Genomic DNA, 20,464 nt, shown 5'->3' on the forward strand with positions numbered 1-20,464 from the left:
ACCCATAAATACGCTCAATCACGTAAGGCCAATCTGGTTACAATTCTGGAGTGAAATTTGAATTCTTTATCTACTGGGGGGCAAGACAACGCATGTTTCCTTTCCAAGGTCTCCTATTTTAAAGTAAAAGTATCTTCTTTTCTTGTTATAATCGAGTTGTTGTTTTCCTCTGGCTGCATCCGAACTTTTAATTGCATCATTAATTAACTTCTGAATATCATTTAGTTTAAATTCCGCCTCCCTTTTCTGGACAAAGAACAGTTTGTCTAATTGGGTAATTAATTTCCTCCCCAAAACTAATTTGCAAGGAGTCTTTCCCGTGGTACCGTTCTTGGCTGTTCTGAGAGCATACGCCAATTCATTTACACAGTCATCCTAGCGTCGGTAATATGTTTTTACGTAGATCCATATGATCTTAACAATGTTCCTATTTACGTGCTCGGCAATATTTGACTACTGTCTGTAAGGGACCATCTTAAGGTGGCGGATGCCAAACCCTGCACATAGCTCCTCGAAAATTTGGCTAACGAATTGGAGTTATTATCTGATATTACCCTAAGCGGTACACCATATTTTAGAATGTATTCATTTAGAAACGAATCGGCTACAATTTTCACCGAGGCTCTTTTAAGGGAGACTATTTCTACTCACTTTAAGAAGTGATCGATTATAACGAATAAATATCTATTTCTACTACCTTCACTTTTTGGAAACGGACCTAATAAATCTATCCCAATTATTTCATTTGGATAAGTAGCTCTTATACTATTTAGATACCCGGCCGGGATGTAAATTACATCGTTAACTAACTGGCATGTAAGGAGGACGTGACATAATCCGTTACTTCTCTTTGAAGCTGCTGGAAAGGAAACGCCTCGAGCACACTTTGCATCGTTTTCCGAATGCCTAAATTATCGACAGTAGGTGCATCATGTAATTCCCCTAAAACACTGATTTGCAACCCCGCTGGAATGACTGGCCTTATTTCGATATTCTCATTTGTTGTTTTAGTATAAAATAATAGTTTGTCAGCTATTTCATAGTGAATTTTCAGAGGGCAAGTCTTAATATAATGTTCATAGTTGGTTGGAAAGTCGCCGGGGCTCCACTTAAGCCGAAAAGCATAAGTGCCTGATTTCGTTATGAATGCCTTTTTTGGCACATCCTCAGGTTTCATCGCTATCTGAAAATACCATGAGGGGAGATCTATCGTGGTCATGTACACTGCGGAAAAAAAAATTGAACAACTCCCGTTCTACTTGGCCGATTGACAAAATTCAAACTGCGTTTTTAATGTCTCGAAAGCGCGACCTAGGATATATATTATATATTATATATATAGCATTGTTCTAACATAGGTATTTTGACACAAAAACGGATTTTTTCTGAAATAACATACCAATTTTATTCCAAATTTCGATTCTACGACTCAAATTGTGCCCAGATATTAAATTTTGTAAAATTTGGTGCGAAATTTAAGGAGAAATTGGGAAATTTATCTTGGAGAAATTTTTTTCAGTTTGGTCAAGAATAATTCACTTACTATCAATTTTCCTTTCCCTTCCATTATACAGGAGAGGGAAAAAAGGCAACTCGTTCCTACCTTTTTACATTGTGCATGAGCGGAAAAAAATCACATCGTTCCTACTTTCAAATAATTTTAGCAAAATGTCTAAATCACATCTGATGTTTTATCGCTTTCAACAAATATGCCAAATTTCAAAACGCCCCAATATATAAATTCACGCATATCTTCGGAAATTTTGAACAAAAAATTGTAATTTTTTGCAGGTTGTAAGATTTTCACTAGTGTAATTCTCAGTTACTGTAGAAAGAGACGAATCTTAAGAACTAGTTAGCGAATAATCGCTTAAGTTCATGTGACAAGAAACAACAAGTTGGAAGGGTAACTAACCCTTTATTATTCCAATAAGATTTAACATAACTATGTCTTGGAGTGTACAATAAAAGCCGGCATTTGGGCTTGAGCTTAAGAGACTAACAATTAAACTAAAATTAAGATTAACTAAAGAAATATAGCCAAAGCTATCAAGATTCTAATCGAGTTGGCCCCTTAACTCTATTTGACTACGAAGCTTATGAAGGGCCTGAGTACGGCCGAGCGTAATAACAGCTTTGGGAGAGAGAGTAGCGAAAAGGTAGCCGCACGCAAATCAGAAACTCTGATTCTCTCTAACTCTGCAAGTAACTTCGCGGTTTAAATACCTCTCCTCGTCATTAAGTATTCAGAAAAATTCCAAAACTACGTTCTGGCGAGAAGTAGTAAGTTGAAGTTAAGAATTTGACAGGAAAGGATCTTAAAATTTAACTGTTAATAAAATTAACATAATCCTTACAATGTGTACTTCGAAATACGTGTACTTTAAGATGATGGTAAAAACTTTATAGATTATAATTCAATTTGTTTTTGAAAAATTAAAAAAATTATTTAAAAATACAAATTTTAAAAATAAATCATAAAAAATGGGTGAATTTTATTTGGAATGAACCTAGATTTCGAAATATGAAAGGAAGAATCAAATATGTTTAATAAAAAGGAGAGATTAATAAATATATACCAAATTGAATTAACATTGAGGAGCTAAAATTTTGAGAGCTAAATTTTTAAAAACTACTCGCGCGGATTTTACAAAACTTGGTAGTTTGGCATAGTTCGAGTCGTAGAATCGAAATATGGAAAAAAAATGGTATGTTATTTCAGAAAAAGTCCGATTTTGTGTCAAAATACCTATATTAGAACAATGGTATACATAAATCTAATACATATCCTAAATCGCGCTTTCAAGACGTGAAAAACGTAAGTTTAATTTCGTTAATCGACCCAGTAAAACCGGAGATATAGGGCGGACCCCCCCTTTTTTTTTCGTGGCTTACTTGGCTGACCTAATGTTTCATAAAACTTCTTCAATGAAAGGCAGAGGGTAAACGGGGTACTTAGTTAAACTGTTTAATTTTCTGCAGTACCTAGCTAACAAATTAAAATTTGAGGGAGGGAGATCTTTTTTCTTTCTGCAGAGCATTACAGGGCTAGCATAAAGGCTTCTTATAAGTTTAAAAATTTTATTTTCGAGCATGTGCTGAATATGCTGTTCTATAATCTTTTCTCTAACGGGATCGTATCTATACGGCTTGGCTCTCATGAGCTCCTCACTTTTTAAATTGATTTCATGATGTGCAATCTGGGTGAGAACAGGTGTTTCCGAAAATAAATCAGAAAAATGTCTTGCCAGCTCTTGTAATTTTGTTCTGTCTTTGGTTTTCATATGTTCCAGGTTCACGTCGGGCGGTTTCACAGCTTCCACTTCCAGCGGCTTCATATGCAATTGCAGCGTCTCTTCCTGAAAATTAGCCCACCAGCGGCCGAGCGGTAAAATCGCTAAACACTGGTAGTTCGGTCTGAGGTTCGAAACCCGCGAACGGGCTGGCTGCATGGGCTTTTTCGTGGTTTTCCCCATGTGTAACGTGTATACGAGCCAGTTTCCCTTAGAAAGTCCTCCACGAAGGCATCCCTCCTCTTAGGCAGATAGCCCTCGAGGCTTTGCCATAATCACACACACACTTCCTGAAAATTAACTTGGGCTCCCTCTGTTTTTAAGGAATCGATCCCCAAAATTAAAGAAGTTTGTAGATTTCGAACTGCAAAAAATCGCTTTACCTATGCATGAACAATGTTTACTCTGCGCTGCAATAATTTTAGCATTTTGGATTTTAAATAACCTCTAATTTTAAAATTGCTTTGAAAACATTTTCCGACAGGAAATTTGCTTGCGCCCCTATATTCACCAAGGCCTTTGTTGCCACCTTATTTAGTCGAACGTGTATAACAGGTACAGACAAATTTTTTATTATTACAGTGCTCAACTGAAAGTTTGAGGGATTTTTATCCGAGTGGAGTGACTGTACCCTTCTTTTCAGCAGCCACCCGTTCTAGTTTAACTCCTTGATAAGTGCCCCCTTTTCTAGCGGGTAGAATCTCTTTTTAGAATCTTGCTGCCTATTTTAGCGATCGCCTTTCTTCTCATCTTAAAACTTATTCCTGGTATTGAATTTCTTTGCCTGTTTTACATACGGCCTAGAAAACTATCCGTTTGGTCTCTGGTCAAAACTTCTCGTACGTCTACTTTCTGCTACCCTCCTACTCTCGAATTTCGCCGTTAGCTCAAACAATTGTTGTAGAGTGCTGGAGTTTCTCAATTCAATATAATCCTGATCTTGCGGCAGTAGTCGAGGCAAAATAATTTGATTTAACTATTCATCGGGCTTTTTACCATATAACAAATTAGCAACTTTGACCTTGCGTAAAATAAAGCCCGGCAGCTCTTCAACTTTCAACTGCCGTACAATTCGGCCTCAAGCGTAGCTCTGTCTTTGACCACGGGGAACGCTTTTACCAGAGCAGCTTTAAAGTTTTCGGACGTATATGTGGGGCTGCGTATCTTTCCCAGACGAAATTTCCCGATGCCTTTAAACCAGCCTGTCCTCGTAAGGCGGTCGTTGCTACTGTAATCTTCGGGAACGGGATAAAGCAAAAAATGGATATCTAAATTTTCTAGGAAGCTAGTGACGGGCGTTCTTCCGTCGAATGTCACTGAGGGTTTGATGGAGGCCCGCATTCTTTCAAAGAGGTAACCAAAGCCTTCCATTATATTACCAGGAGGCGGTGGAATTTGTGATATCGATGGGGGCTAGCTCAACTGCAACGTCGTTGTCGCCCACCCATTTAAATACTTACTTCACTTAACTTTAAATTTACATCCCAGCATCCTAGCGAGAAAATGTGAGGGGAAGTTGAGGATTTCGGGATAGGGATCAAACTTAAAATAAATTTGTTATGCAAAATAAGGGAAACTCTACAGACCTTTCAAGTTTCATCGAGACAACTTTCACATTTCGTTCTTTGTATCTATGAATGTAAATACAAATTATTAAGACTGTATATCTATAAGCTTGTATGACACTGTATAATATGCGAAATTAGAATTGTAGTGTCTAGTCTTATTTTATTGTCAATGTTTACGAAATAGAATATGTCAAAGAACTCGAGAGTTATCACCTCAAGAAGAAGGATGCCTTCTTGAGTGATTATCTAATGGAATCTGCCACATTTTCAAGTTACGTTGAGGAGGGGAGCCATGAAAATCTTTCGGCAGTGCTAACTTTCAGACGATTAGGGGCTCGTGTTCAGAAGAAATCAATTATTATTGATTTCTTTTAGTATTAGAGGGAAATTTAATATTATAATTGAAATAAACTTGCAGGCAATCTGACCTGAAGGTCAGTCAATCTTAATCTTGTAGTTCTGTCAGCCTAGGTTTCCTTCCGTATGATGAATATATGCAAGCAAAAGATTTTATTTACATTTATATTGTAAGCCATAGCTAGGCAATGCTAAAGGGGAATGTGCTTTAAGGAAGAAGTAGAAAAAGATAAGAAAGCAAGAAATACGTAAACTGGGAAATTAATCTTTTAGTAAATGTTGTTGAAATTTATATCCTATATCAAATAGTTTATATTTAAGAAATAAATATGTTTGTATACGTGAAAGAAATTATGAAATAATAAACGTTCTGGTATTAATACTTTATCAAACATGTTCATGTCAAGAAGTTGGAAAAAATCAATAAAACAGGAAAGTAAATCTATATCTTGTTCTTTAGAAAAGGAGAATAAATAGGATATTTTTGCATTTATTTTGAGTTTACTACAACTGTTAGATTATAAGTGGATTTATTACTGGAATAAATATGCAGGTAATCTGAGCTGGGTTGGTCTTACTCTGAAGGACAGTTAGCCCAGTTTCCTTTCGTGTGATGAATATATGCAGGCAAAAGATTTCATTTACATTTATATTGCAAAAATAATCGTACGAAATCAGAAGGAAATTAACTATCATGTTCAAGCTCATAAAAAAGAAAATTTTAAGGACAATTCTTTCAGAACTAGAAGAAGATGTCAACAAAATTATAAAGTTTCTAGAATTTAAAAGTTTTTCATAAAATTTAAGAAGTATGAAAATTTAGTTAAATATCTGCTGAATATTTATTTTTCAAGGTAGAAAGAAGGAAACAGGTTATCGCGTGAATATTAGATAGAAATTTTAAGATGAATTCTAGAACCCGGCAACAGAGAATCTGGCGATAATGCTAGGGCAGCAGTGTGGGAACTGAATCTTTACTTGAGTAATTGGTTTGAAACACAGAAATTTTCATTTTACCTGTGCCTGAAAGAGATTGTAAGCGGGTCTTATTTTTCTATTCTATGGAACGACCATATGAACACACAAATTTCTAGATATGCCGAAGGCGAAAATATTACTGAAATTGCTATGGGGAAGAGTAGACAACGTATTTGTTCTTACAAAGAGAAAAAATTTAAAAAAATGAGATGAAATAAAAGATATTTGAACTTAATGTAGTGCATTGCAAGCTACAGAAAATATTGGATAATAATATGACATTTATTTCTGTTATATTTAAATTTGCTAATTGAAAAATTTCATTCAAATATACATATTAAAATTTTAATTAAATTCATGTAGAATATTTAAAAACCATATGAAAAATGTTTCATTACAGATTTTCTGCTTTTATCACATCGATTCAGCCGTATTGAAAAAGGATCTTAACTATCATATCTTATCGCATTTGCCACATGAGTTTGATCAGACTTTGATCAGACCCACGCATGGAGGCCGAAGAACTTCTGTTCAAATTATCTGCAAATTCAATTTGAAATTTACTGTTTGTCAAAAGTTTTATAATCAGTGGCCATTAGATTACTCAAAATCATTTTGCACGAGTTTCTTTAGAAGCGGATGAAATCGACTTCTATTTTGCTGCTACAATCGATACCAGATTCGTACTAGTATACTATATACTTGGTATTGTAAAAGGAAAAATTGGGAAAGTTGTAAATCTAAAGTTTGATTGCTGTGGTAATAAATTTCACCTTCATTTTTTAATTTCATGCGCGTAAAATGAAATAGAAATCAAATGCTTTATGAAATCTTCATTGTGATAAATTTCATCAGTTAAAGAAACAAATCCAGCCGATAAAGCTCAGTTTTTAAATGTAAAAAATAAATATCCGAGGATGAAAGTCAAGCACCAGAAAGAGAGGTAGAATGCTTTAAAGTGAAGTACTTATCGATCTAATGTTGTATTCTTAATTCTTCTTAATTAAAGACTTCAAACTTATAAATTTCGAATATCCTGTTTTATAAAGTTTATCTGTAGGTTGTCGTGTTGTCTGAAATAGGAAAATCAGATTGTTTTACAGATTGTCATTTACTTTTTACAGAATTTTCTTAATTTTGCTGAACAAAATATCTGTAAAGACATTGATTAAGAATAGTATCCGTTGAAGACTTTAGATGCATTCACAAAAGCACAAAAATTCATAGATTTTGGCAGTAATGTTTTATGAAAGGAAAAATCATAATAGAACACAAATTTCATAATTTAACAATAATTAAATATGTTTTACTTGTCTCATTTGTGAGTGGAAACTGACAGAATCGTTTTTAGCAGCGACTATGAATACAGATGAAATTTAAAAAAATCACCTACACGCTTTTTTGAAGACTGATTCCTATTACTCAAAGAAGAATTAAAACCTTCATCAGCAAAAACATTTATAATTTCTTAATTAACTAGCAAACAGCAAAAAGGAATAATTATTTACAGCGTTTTTCTTTTATAGGAACATAAATAATTATCATATTAAATAAATGAAATATCTTACGTAAATAGTATGTGAAAAGACTAAAATATGTATACGTAAGTAAAAAACAGCTACAAATGTAAGTAATCATCAATATTTTGAGGTTAGTCTTGACTTTTCACTTTTTTTATTTATGGAGTATATATAAATTTAGCAGTTCTACGTTGGGTTCATCTATGATAATAAGATCGTTAAATGACCCGTAAAGAGTAAGCAAAAAAATTATAGTAGTGAGAATAATTTTTTACTGAAAATTATAGTAGCGAGAATATTTTTTTACTGAATCTTTGCCTTGTTCAGAAGTACTGAAACTGAGATTGAGATGTGTCAAAATATTGCTAAGAGTCGGCCTTGACGTGCTGAGTTCCTATGATGTAAAAAATGTTCTGCTACATTAATTTGAAAATATTTAATATGAAAGATGCCTCATGGTTGGCAATGCTTCATTGATTCCCCGTACCGAAGTTTTTCTTTTCGTTAATATTTGAGTTAAACATTTTATATATGAAGAGTAGATCAAAGTCTTAAAAGTGATATTATATGAGAACTGGTGCTATATGTGATAGAGAGTCGTGAAAAAATTTACGCTTAACAAACCACCAAATAAACAACTGAAAATTTTGATACCCGCATTTTACGTATATATGTATACAAAATGTATTCCGCCTTTGATTTTATCCGAGTTTTTAGCTGCCCGAGGTAGCACTGGTCGGCATTACTTCGGCTAGTCAGAAGATTCTACGACATGAATTTAATCGCTTCTTAAATATAACGAGAACTGAAGTAAAGTGACTTCTACCACAGTATCTAAAAAAGGGATTGTGATCTCCACGAAGTAGTCAATTCTTTTTCCAGTCCACAGAACACTTCTCTCTGGGGCTCACAGCAAAAAGACGCCCGCCGACTGAAGTTGCTTCTAAGAGACGGAGCAAGTGAAGGATGTTATTGGAGAAACGAAAAAGAAAATCCAAAGCACCGAATTGCTTCCTGGGGTTTTGCGTCCATGCCAGAGGATTTCGAGCTAAGCATTTTTATTCATTCTACCTCTTTCTGACGTAATGCGAGGGGGTTAAAGACGATCAAGCATCTCCAGTATCTGAGGTAAAAAGAAATTTTCTCGTCGGCAGATTAAGTGATAAGAGTATTTATCCATCCCGTTGGTTTTTCCGCAACATTTCCATGAAAAAGGATCTCATAGACTTCGGGAGATTTAAAGCTTCACCTTTCTTTTCTTTTTTTTTTTCCCCCAGACGTAAACTGTTAGAGAGCGCTCTGAGAATGTATAGTGGTTCTTAATATTTGACCCTGATCCGTGTTTGCTTCATTAGACTTCATTCGTTTTAACATCTCGTACGAAACGCAGCTTTCTATCTAGATTAGTGATAGAGAACCTATTAGGCTCTCCACGTTGAAAAATTTAGATGTCTAAATCGAATAACATGTCTAAATAATATGTCTAAATCGACTCCGCGGACGGTTTCTCACTCTAATAAAATTAAACCGAATCCTTTTTTGTATTCATTTATTAAAAAAAAACCGCGTAAAATTATCTTTTAGGAATTACAATAATATTTCATCAGTTTTTAATTTATGTCAATTATAACTTGTTAAAAAATTTGACCACATGAGTTCCTTGGATGGCCTATTAAATTATAAACATTTTTTGCTGCACTTCGTTTGAACTTATTTCCTCGAATTATGCAAACTTGAATAACCTATCCTTCAAGACAAGTTGAAAATGACGTAAGAATTATAAATTTTTAAAATTGAATATCCCGGTCAGTTTTTGTCGTACGGAAAACAAACTTATTATTATTTTTTATTTTTTCATAACGAGCATAAAACTTCCCAAATACAAGAGCCAGTAGACCGCATTAAAAGTTAGATTTCGTTATTTGTGGAAAATTATTATTATTTTTTTAATTTGACATTGCCAAAACATGAATATTTTCGTAATTTAAAACATTTCTGTAATTGGAAGTATGTTACTACGACCAACGATTATGAAAATAAATACGGTATAAGGGGTGGGTATATATAATGTACATATAACGTTTGGTATTGCCGATTGTGCAATAAACAGGGATGTGCACAATTAGGTGTTATAGCAGTTCCATACGCAAAGTTTCAAAGTTTTTTGGCTAATCATTTTTGAGTTATAGAGTCATTACATTTGTTTGAAGTAGGAGACGGGAAAAATGTGCAGCGCCTTCTCCGGGATTCTAGCTCCGGACCTGTAGAATACGCGTCGAGTATGCTTCTAACTACACCCCGAAGGCATGCAGAAAGCAGGGAGAAAATACCTTATATACTTCCCCTTGGCTATTGGGGAATAGGGAAGCCATTCACCAAATCGTGGTGGTGACGAATTATCATCCACTACAATTTTTTAGTTCGGGAGCCACATGTAGAGTCCTTAGTTTTTTCGAAATAGAAGATGGGGTAAAAGTGCAGTGCCCTCGCCGGGACTCGAATGTGGAACTCTCGAATACGTTTCAAGTATGTTTCCAATTACACCTCGAAGGTATGCGAAAAACATGAAGAAAGTACTACGCGGGATACATACATGCATGCAGACATACATGCAGATATACATACATATATACATGTCTTACGAAAAAAATCACTTTTGAATCCATTTCATTATCCGTTTTGGAAAAAATAATCCTTTTCGGGTACGATCAGAATAGATATTTGCGTTGAAATATGATATCCGAAATTTTCGAGATCAGAATACCCCCTTTACTCTGTACAAGGAAATAAAAAGAATAAAGATCTAAGCTATTAAACTAATACTTCTGTTGCCCCGAAGTCTCTAAATTTTTAGTCATATCAATTAAAGATTTAATATGGAAGTAAAAACTGTATATTATGTTTTGAAGAAAGGCAACACTCTGAGAATTGGCCTCAAGGCCGCATGGAAGATGAGGTAATAGTAAAACCTATTGTTCCGCTTAATAGCAGCACTTGCCAAGTCGAAAGGATCAGGAAAAACGACGCTAAAAGGGCGTTACTAAGGCCAAAAGTGCATTCTAAATAGGCGTGAATTATTTATTATATATTGGAAATTCAATTATTTACGAAAAGAAAATACTAAAAAATTTAAATTACTATCTGAAAATGTCTAACGACTTTTTAACAGAATGAGTTTTAATAGTAAACTGGAAGAGTTTACTATTAAAACTCATTCAGTTTACTATTAAAATTTCAAAAAATATGTAAGAATTAAAATTTAAAAAATACAAAAATCATAAATTAAAAAAAATTACTATCTAATCGTCGTATGCTTATTCAGGTTACATCAGTTTAATTATCAGATTTAAGACTAAAATATACTAAATAATTACAAATTAAGAATTAATTACCCAAGAATGCAGGATACAGAATATAAGAAAGTATGTTTAAAAGGAGCTGCTGAAAATAGTGATATCGTATCGTAAAGAAAGACAAGTTTTTATGGTATTATCTCATCCTACGTTATTGCTATTTGCACGCGTAAGCCTTTACTTAGTAAAGACTTCACTGTTATTTAGACTAGGGTGAGAGCACTGTTATTTAAGGCCTCACTGTACATTTATTTTACTCAATCTCTTGCGCACGAGGCTTGCAATAAACATTTTCCATCATGTTGCAATAAGTTCTATTTTACCTGTCTGTCAAATCTCCATTAACTCAATAAATACTACAGAAGATAGTTCTTTCGAAGTTCTTGACAAAAGCATTTAAATATATGCGGATATAAGGTAAGATTGCTCAAGTCCTACCACCTCTTAAGCCGCTTTTTAATATTGGTTGTATTAAATCAGGCCAATTGTGCCTCTTCCGGAAAAATGAGTTATCTTTTAATCAACCATATTGTTTTAAATCGTGTTCGTCTCCCTGCAATATTTGTGAGCAGGATCCCGAAGAGAATATGATTCAGTGCCTAAAATTTCCATTATTAAAACCAGTTTTTCATTATTTATCTTTAAAGAAATATTATATTAAAAGTTAATTACCATGTGTTTCCAAATGTATAAGCCGAGAGGCAAGATTTTGCTGCGAAAAATCAGCCCGTTTTTAAGCAATTTAAAATCGCTTTATTCATACAGCCACATAGACTGCAAAATGTGTCCACAATTGGTCATCAGGCCAATTGTGCCTCTTCCGGAAAAATGATTTATCTTTTAATCAACCATATTGTTTTAAATCGTGTTGCAATAAAAACTAATATAATAACTATATAATAACTAGACCTCTCAGACAAGCTCAAGGTAAATGCATTTCACCTTCAGCTAGTCTAAAAATAGGGGTGAGAGCACTGTAAAATGAATTGTCATTTCTGGTACCAACAGTTTGTCTCTTTCAATTTTTCAAACATTTGAGTATCATTTGGCCCTTTGACTACAGCATAATGAGCTTTACTTTGGATTTCAGATGCGATAACCTTTCTTAAACAGTCAAAGGATATTTCACCTCAGTCGCACTTTAGATTTTACGAGGAAAGTATAACTCTTCATTTCACCTATGTTACATATATATCATAAAAAATATATATCATAAAAATACTGTCTGTTCTGTTAGTTTCAAATTAAACTTTATCGCTTTAGCTGGCAAATTAAATGGACGGCTAAAGTGATAAAGTTTGAAGATGATAATAATGAAGATGGATAATAGCTACAAGGCGGGTAACAACGATGATAATTTCGAAATGGAGGACATTTTGGTTAATCTTATTTCTAGCAAAGATTTCTGAAAATTGCTAGAAAATTCCGATTAGGGTACATATTAAGAAATTTCATCAGCACAGATTAAAATTGAATAATATATATATATATATATATATTTAAAAGAATATAGTAAATATAAATTAAATTTAAATAATTCTCTTGCGCCATTGCTGCAAGGAATGAAATTTCAATTTAACAAACATTGAAGAACATTGAAACATTGAATTTAATACAATTGAATAATTGAAGAGTTAGGTTTGGAGGCAACTTCTCCTTGATAAGTCTGTCTCCTGCCTGCTCAACAATTATTCACTTATGCACTTTTATAAATTTTTAGGATTTAAAACATTTATTGGAATTATATACATTTATTATATATTCATCGATTTTGATACTTGCAACTTGATTTACATATGCTCTCAAATTTAAATGATATTGTATATTAGTTCGCAGCAATAATTAATCATTTATTTGTTATTCAATTTCATTTAAATTTTAATTAACTTTAAATTTGCTTTTTACAAATACAGAGTGTTTGTTAAAATAAAAAAAATATATATTTTTACTTATATATATTATACAATTTTTTATTTTGTATACATCATATAAAATAAAACATACTGCTTTTTTGTGCCGACAATACAACTTTTTGTTCAGTTTATTTGTAAACCTTTCGAATTTGCATATCAGACGGTTCTCAGAACAGTAATAAAAGACTTGCCGAAAATCCTAAATTTATATACGGAAATATGACGTATATAAAAATTGTTTTATTACACTATTTTACCACAGAAATTAAATAAATATAAAAAACATAGAGTTTCAAAATAAGGAAAAAATTGTGAGTTGTTTAAAAGAAAGAAAAACATACGTCATTATAAGCCTTTCATCATTAGGCTTAAAATAATGCATTGAAAATTATCTTAGTTTTGAAAGTAATTTTGAATTCATAGGGAAAACAAAACTGTGAAATGATGGAATACGATTTGATAAACAACAGTTAAATTCTTAATTGTTGAGTCTCGATAACTAAGTCAAAAACTGATGATGTGTTTTAGGTACTTCTTTTTGTTAAGCCTGAATTCAATTCGAACAGAGACAACATGATGGAGAATTCCCGTATATCATCACTCACGTCGTGACGTGTTATTAATGAAAGACTTGTCATGGGCTACCCGAACTGATAAAGAACAAAACCAGATGCTTTAATCTGGAATACTTATCCTATGAAGCAAAATGAAAAGATAATTTGAAAAGCATGACGTCTTCAAAAGAATTTCCAACTGCTTTGGTCAATAAAATAGTTAGGCAATGTCTTAAAAATTAGCTGAAAAAGAAACCTTAGACAAGCTTTTGGATTTTGAATAAAACTCGTATTTCCCTCCTGAAGAAGATGCTTTACGTTGACATGTTTCACTTCCGTATAAAACGAATGATTGAGAAAGTTCCTACTAAATTTTATCTCATTATCAATAAATAATGATATAATGAGATAAAATTTCGTAGCAACTTTCTTAAAATAATTAGTTATAATTTACCTGCCGTAAGCTGGAAATATTGTTAATCCAAAATCCACGTGTCACAGCTAACCGACCAAACATCCTACTTTAGATTAGGTAACTATAACCGTGTTAAGAATAATTATAATAGCGTGGGAAAATTTTGCAAAGTATACTTTAAACTAAACTACTGAAAATAGTACTGAAAATGGTAAACAATCTGGCTGTACGAGTATTACCTTTAATGTAGATAAGAAAGGAAATTGAAGTAGACATTATTTTCACTGAATTTAATTATTAAATAGCTGGCATATTATAGTAAACAAGAAACAAAATTAAAAATTTCATATTCTTTTGGAGGGTTTAAAAGAATGCTTAGAGATACCAGATTTTGGAAATTTCGTGATATCGGAGCAGAAATATCACTTTTTCAAAAGGTATAAAATTTTGACTCTGCAATTAGTTTTCTTTCATTAAATACTTCTCCATAGTAAGGAGTGTTCTATAAATACCTTTTGCAGACTTTGCTTCTAACTACAACGTATACTTAGCCTATAATGATAGGCTGAAAAACACTCAAGAATAAAATTTTGAAGCAGGATTTCTACTGAAATCTAATCTGCTTTTGTATCCTGGTAAAACAGCAAATTCAAATTTTTCATATCGAAGCATATTTTCCGCTGTATGCTCATATATTTGTCCCTATCGCGTTTTCTGTTTCTAGCTTTTTCTGCATATGAGAAATTTCTAATTTATAGTTATGTTAAACGAATCTTATTTCAAGATGGATACTTGAATATTATGATGTATAGGATTTTTATATTTATTTACTCTAGGAATAATACAGGGTAGTGTTATAAAATTCTTCAAAACGTTTTACATGACACTTATTATCATTTTCATTATGTGTTTGTAATTTTAGCTGGAATTACTTATTGACTTCCTCTACTTTTTGGTATAAAAATGAGAGAGAAAAGCATTATTTTGCATATTTATATAACATTTGTAAGGCTAAATTTAAGCTTTTTTTCCTCAGCATCTTTTAGGGTTAAATGGTATATCATAGCGTTATTCAAATTATGCTGATGGTAATTTATATTGAAATATTGTTTCTTCTTTGGGATGAATTTTATCTGTAATAGTCATCAACGATATTGCTTTTATGAATATGGAGATTTAAATTTAAAGAGTTTTGATTCTTAATGTCAAGATAAGATGAACCAATATTTCGGTTGTTAAATGTAGATAACTCTTTAATTATTCCTCATAATACTAATGTTCGTATAATTGTATCAAGAATAGATGTAATTCCTTTATAAACAATTCTTACATTAAGTGTAAAAACTGATGGAATTCCTGGACGATTAAATCAATTATCTTTTTTATTTAATCGAATAGGATTACGTGTTGACTAGCGTTCTGAAATTTAGGGAGCAAATCATAGATTTATTCCTATTGCTATTTCAGTTATTCGTATAATAAAGTTTTGAATAAGATGAATTTAATTACAATTAGGTGGCCGAAGAAAAAGTGGTAGCCTGTTAAACAGATTATCAAATTTTTAAAGAATAAAGTAAAAATATAATTTTAGTTTGTCAAGATAAACTTAAAACGATTCCTCAGTTAATAACTATTAAGATGAAATTTGACAATTTTTATAGTTTTGTTAATTTTAGTAGTGATAAATTTTTTTTTCTTTAATGAAATAGATGTTTTAGAAGGATATAAAGATAATAAAAGTATGCAGAAAGTTAAGTTAGATTGATGATGATATGTTTATTTTCTGCATTTTGTCCAACTTCATGCTTAGGATTGTATTTAAATTTTATTATTTTATTTTTGGTAATGAGTAATTTTTCTGTAAAATATTTTATAGTAAGAAGTCAATATAACAGAATGTGAGTGGCATTTTCTGAAGAAATAAATAAAATTTTTAATGAAATTTCTTATCCCAATTATTCAGGTCTTGCATATATTTATGTAATTACATTTTTATATTTAATTGCAGAAAATATAATTGGGTTATTTCCTTTTGTTTTTAGTTCAACTAATTATTAATTACAGTAGGACTAAAAATAGTATTTTTATAGGGTGAAGAAAAGGATTTTATAGGTGATAGAGCAGCTCCTTTAGCTCCTGAGGGGAGTCCATTATTATTATCTCCAATTATAGCACTAATTGAAAGAATTGATCCTTTAATTCTACCATTTACTTTATCTATTCGTTTGACAGCAAATATGATTGCTAGTCATTTAGTTGCAGGATTATTATCAGTTATTAGAATATTAAGAATTGGAGGATTTGCAACTTTTTTATGCATACACAAGAAAATCTATTAATTCTAGAATTTGGTATATCTGTAATTCAGGATTTTCTATTTAGAATTTTAATATTATTATATGCTTTAAAATATTATTAACTTTTGGTAAAATATTTTAGTAGATAATCATATAGTAACTATGTCTCTTTGAACATTATCAGCTGGAGTAGGAAGATTATGTGTAGTGACTAGAATAATAAAAATGTAAAAATTCTTGTGTTTTGTGAACATGAATTAATGTTTACAGCTTTATTAGTAATAGTAATGACTTCTGGAGCTGGATGACGGGATATAATTTGTAAAAGAAGAAGGTTTTTTATTTGAGAATAGTATAAAGAGGATTACTATCAGGAATCTTATTATTTATTGTAATGCTAATGCGTTTGTTTCTGCTCGGCTAGACCACATGCTGCATTCTAGGGAATCATGCCGTAACTCATAACTAAATGAGCCAACCACAAAGAAACGTGACCTTTGTTTTAGCTTCTTCTTATCTCAATGTATTCGAAGAGAAAAATGAAATCCACAGCAATTAAAACAGTTCCAGTTAATTCTGGTCCGTGGTTTCATTTTAAGAAATGAAGTAAATAAGGTAAGAGTTCAGACTTAGTCACTTTTGGCTACCTGATACCTTTAAGTAAAAACAAATAAAATAATTTTTTTTACTAACCTGTAGAAACAATTTCCGATAAGAAAAATATTTAATTGCGGAATTAGAGAAAATTAAATTATTTTGTCCAAAATTACGTAAGATACAATGGTATCCTGGTTTGCGAACATAATTCATTCTAAAAATATGCTTGCAATCGAAAGCATTTACATATCAAAGAAACTTTTTCCATGAGAAAAATGAAAACTAAGACAATGCATTTCTCAGCCCAAAAATATTCATTGAGAACATGCATAAAATACATTATGCAGGAGAAACAAATATATAAAAACAAAAATAAGGAAAAGAATGCAGGTAATCAAACTAATAATAATAAGCATCAAATTATATGTTGTACAGTCAGTAGGTATTTTTTGAAAGCAGAAGAGATGAAAAATGAGCAATGCACTTGCCGGGACTCGAACCTCGGATCTCTTGATACGCGCCGAGAGTGCTGACCAATACGCCACAAAGGTATGCTAAGAAGGCTGGAAAAATATCTTATATACTTCTCTTTTTGAAGAGCGACTGGAGATTCATCCACCACCTTTTAATTCGGGCGCCACTGTAGAGACATTAGGTTATTCGGAAGCAGGAAAGATGAAAAATGAGCAATACCCTCACCAAGATTCGAACATCGGACCTCTCGATACGCGCCGAGCGTGCAGACATCTACACCACAAAGGCATGCTAACAAGGCGGGAGAAATACCTCATAATGTAATATTATTATTGTTATAAGGGCACAGTCCCGATCTTCCTAGCCGGCACAAGCCGGCCGTATGATCAAAACATGGAACTGGCCAGATTTATAAAGTAATATATATTTTTCATGTATTTTTATATTTTTTTAAATCAAACACGTAAAAATACGAAAAATAAATAAATATTACCTTCGAAAACGTTCGAGGTTAACTAACAGAACTACAATGAATATCTCTTCAGCCACTTGAATACTTTTTTTTTTTCGCGCAACTTTAACGAAGAGATTAATTAACGATATTTTCTTTACCCTCCTTTTGAAAATTTCACGGAAATGTGAGATTATATTTTCGTTAAATAGTGTTATCCTTCCTACTGCTGCAGCCTTATTCTAATGATGCTTTTTACAATGTTTTACTCTCTCATAACTTATGCATCTCTGTTTAAGTCGTTATCTCCTTAATGTTAATTTAAGTGAGAGATTCCAATGTCTTTTTCTTCTCCTCCATTTCAGACTGTTGGCCCTGTTCCATTAAAAAAATCTTGAATATCGTGTTCATTCAACTTCAGTTCCGTTGTCAAGGGCACAATTTTATCGACATCTGTCTGTTCCTGTTCTTGAGGAATGCCCAAGAACGCAATCAGAATATAACATTCTCTAAGCAGAATCGAGAGTCTTTTGGTGATTCCATTCCAAATTTTATCAGTGATCTGAAGGCTGTTCACCATGTGGAAAGGACTTTTTGAAAAAAAGACAGTCTTTCGGTCAGCTGAAGTACTGTTGTGGTGTAAAGCATTTTGGAAAGCTGGAAATGATGAATAAATATGAGCTGGTATAATGGAGTTTAATTGGAAGGAAGAAACTTGATATTAACGAAATCGAATTTCTCCAGTAAGTCGTTCTCAAGGACCACGGGATGAGCAGGAGAGTTATACATAAGCTTTAGGACTTCGAATGGTAAATTCCTATACAGTTTACGTTACGTATATAAAACCACCTGTTTGTTAAATGCGGCGCAATCTAGTAAGCGTAATTTGTCGGCTTGTATGAGAAAATTTCGTCAACTCAGAAGTATCCGCTCCAGCATCTTTGTGGTTAAGTTGATTACTTTTCAAATTATACATTTTCTTGCAATAAGAGGCATAAAGTTGAAAATTTCGCATTCTTACAGCATAAGCCATTTGCCGCGGTTTATGGTTTAACGAATTGCCTTTTCGCAGAAATCAGTTATTCTCACAATATTTTTCATACATATACAACAGTACGATCGCAACCTTCATGTAAAATGGCGAAATAAAAAAAGAGGGAAGAGGAAATTTGTTTCGAAATATAAATTTTGATATTTATCTTTCTGTAATAATTACACCACGAAAGCACACAGTGAGAACGAAGGAAATTACCTATAGACGATGTTTAGAGATGATTATTGCCAATCAAATTTTAAGTTTCAGATGTGCCTGCTTACAAAAGTGGGTGAAGTAAAAGATGAATTATATATTGATTTAATATTTGTCTTAGTAAAAGTTTTACAAGATGTGATAGTTAATAATTTATATATGGCCTTTTTGATCAAAATGTAACATAATGCTCATAAAGAAATGTAAGACTGTTTGAGCCTTAATTTTCTATGATAGAGGAATTCTTTAGTTTTAAATCATACCGTGTTGAAATAATATTTTAATCTATATCTACCTCAAGAAATCTTGTGGCGTACTGAAAAGATAAGATATATGACTTTTGTTAACTATAAGTATGCCTAATACATAAAATCTCTTTAGCACTAGTTGTAGCAACATCTCATTTAAACCACCGACCGATAGTAAGTAAGAATTTCCTTCACGGGAATGCATCTTTGTCGTCTAACGATAGACACATGTAAGAACAACTAAGCATTTTATCCTACAAAAAGAACAAACGTAATGATATATTTTGCATAGTTTTTACTTTCGTTTCATATTCACGACAGTTGAGAAATTAAAAGCCTCAATTTAATTGTATCGAGAGATTTTGCTAGAGAAGCTATCCAGCCCCAAAGTTAAAAAGTTCCCGCCTCTAACCAATCGAACGTCCTCAACCATCCTCTTCCCTCCCTCTGGAAAGCGCTTGGGAAAGTTGCCGATCGTCGTCTTTCGACCGCATTTTATAGTGTATTTGGAGTGCGAGACGGTTAGGTGTTATTTTAGCTCCCTTCTTCAATGGGACCGTGGCCGCGAAAGACTCTATGGTCGTGAAGTTCCTTTTACCGTTTACTCTGCTGCCCTGTGAGTTAGTTATCTTGATCATTTTAATTCTTTCGCTAAAAATATTTAAATGCATCATAGAAATAGGCAAAATTCAGTTTTAGACTGAAACTCTTTGAGAAAACTGTGCATTTCGAGTACTTCTTCAGGAACAAAAGGTTTTGCTTCGCAGGCTATCCTTCGCCAATCTCAGTCGAAATGCATGCAACTTTTAAAAGTATAACCAAAAAAGAAAAAAAAAAGTTCTTAAGCGTTTTATCATAAACTGCATCTATCATAATGAAATTCCCATTTAAAAATTCTATTCCTTATTTTCTTTTCCTTTCTTTTCTTTTTTTAATTGTAAAATGAGCTTTCTTTCAAGCATTTATATAATGAAGTAACTTATATCACAGAGCAGATTATCGTATTTTAATTTGGTAGGATAACATAAATTGTTCCTCCCTTGGCAAAAACACGTATTCATTATAGAAAGAAAAGAAAAAGAAAAACATTTCTTTTGTCAGTCTGTCCGTTGATGAAATAATGCTCAGTTTACATACAGAAACATTTCAAAATTAGTCACTTTCATACGCAGCAAAGCAAGAAACCCTTTTTCTAGC

At 32.5% G+C, this 20,464-nt stretch overlaps 1 protein-coding gene across 2 annotated transcripts in view; it reads left to right on the forward strand.

Moving 5' to 3' along the window:
* The window catches only part of LOC118201895 (uncharacterized), a 156,056-nt gene that overhangs the window by 3,645 nt on the left and 131,947 nt on the right, over positions 1–20,464 (forward strand). The window contains exon 1 of one of the 2 annotated variants that reach the window (XM_035374057.2): positions 19,776–19,883. The exons of the other annotated variant lie outside the window; for it this stretch is intronic. Within the exon in view, the coding sequence (XP_035229948.1) occupies positions 19,844–19,883 (40 nt within the window). The 5' untranslated portion in view covers positions 19,776–19,843. Of the gene's footprint in view, positions 1–19,775; positions 19,884–20,464 lie in introns of those variants that run through there. 2 annotated transcript variants of the gene reach the window in all.

This window comes from Stegodyphus dumicola, chromosome 5 (assembly GCF_044657685.1).
Source record: "Stegodyphus dumicola isolate Sdum_Otavi_A_Nest chromosome 5, ASM4465768v1".
Classification (NCBI taxonomy): domain Eukaryota; kingdom Metazoa; phylum Arthropoda; class Arachnida; order Araneae; family Eresidae; genus Stegodyphus; species Stegodyphus dumicola.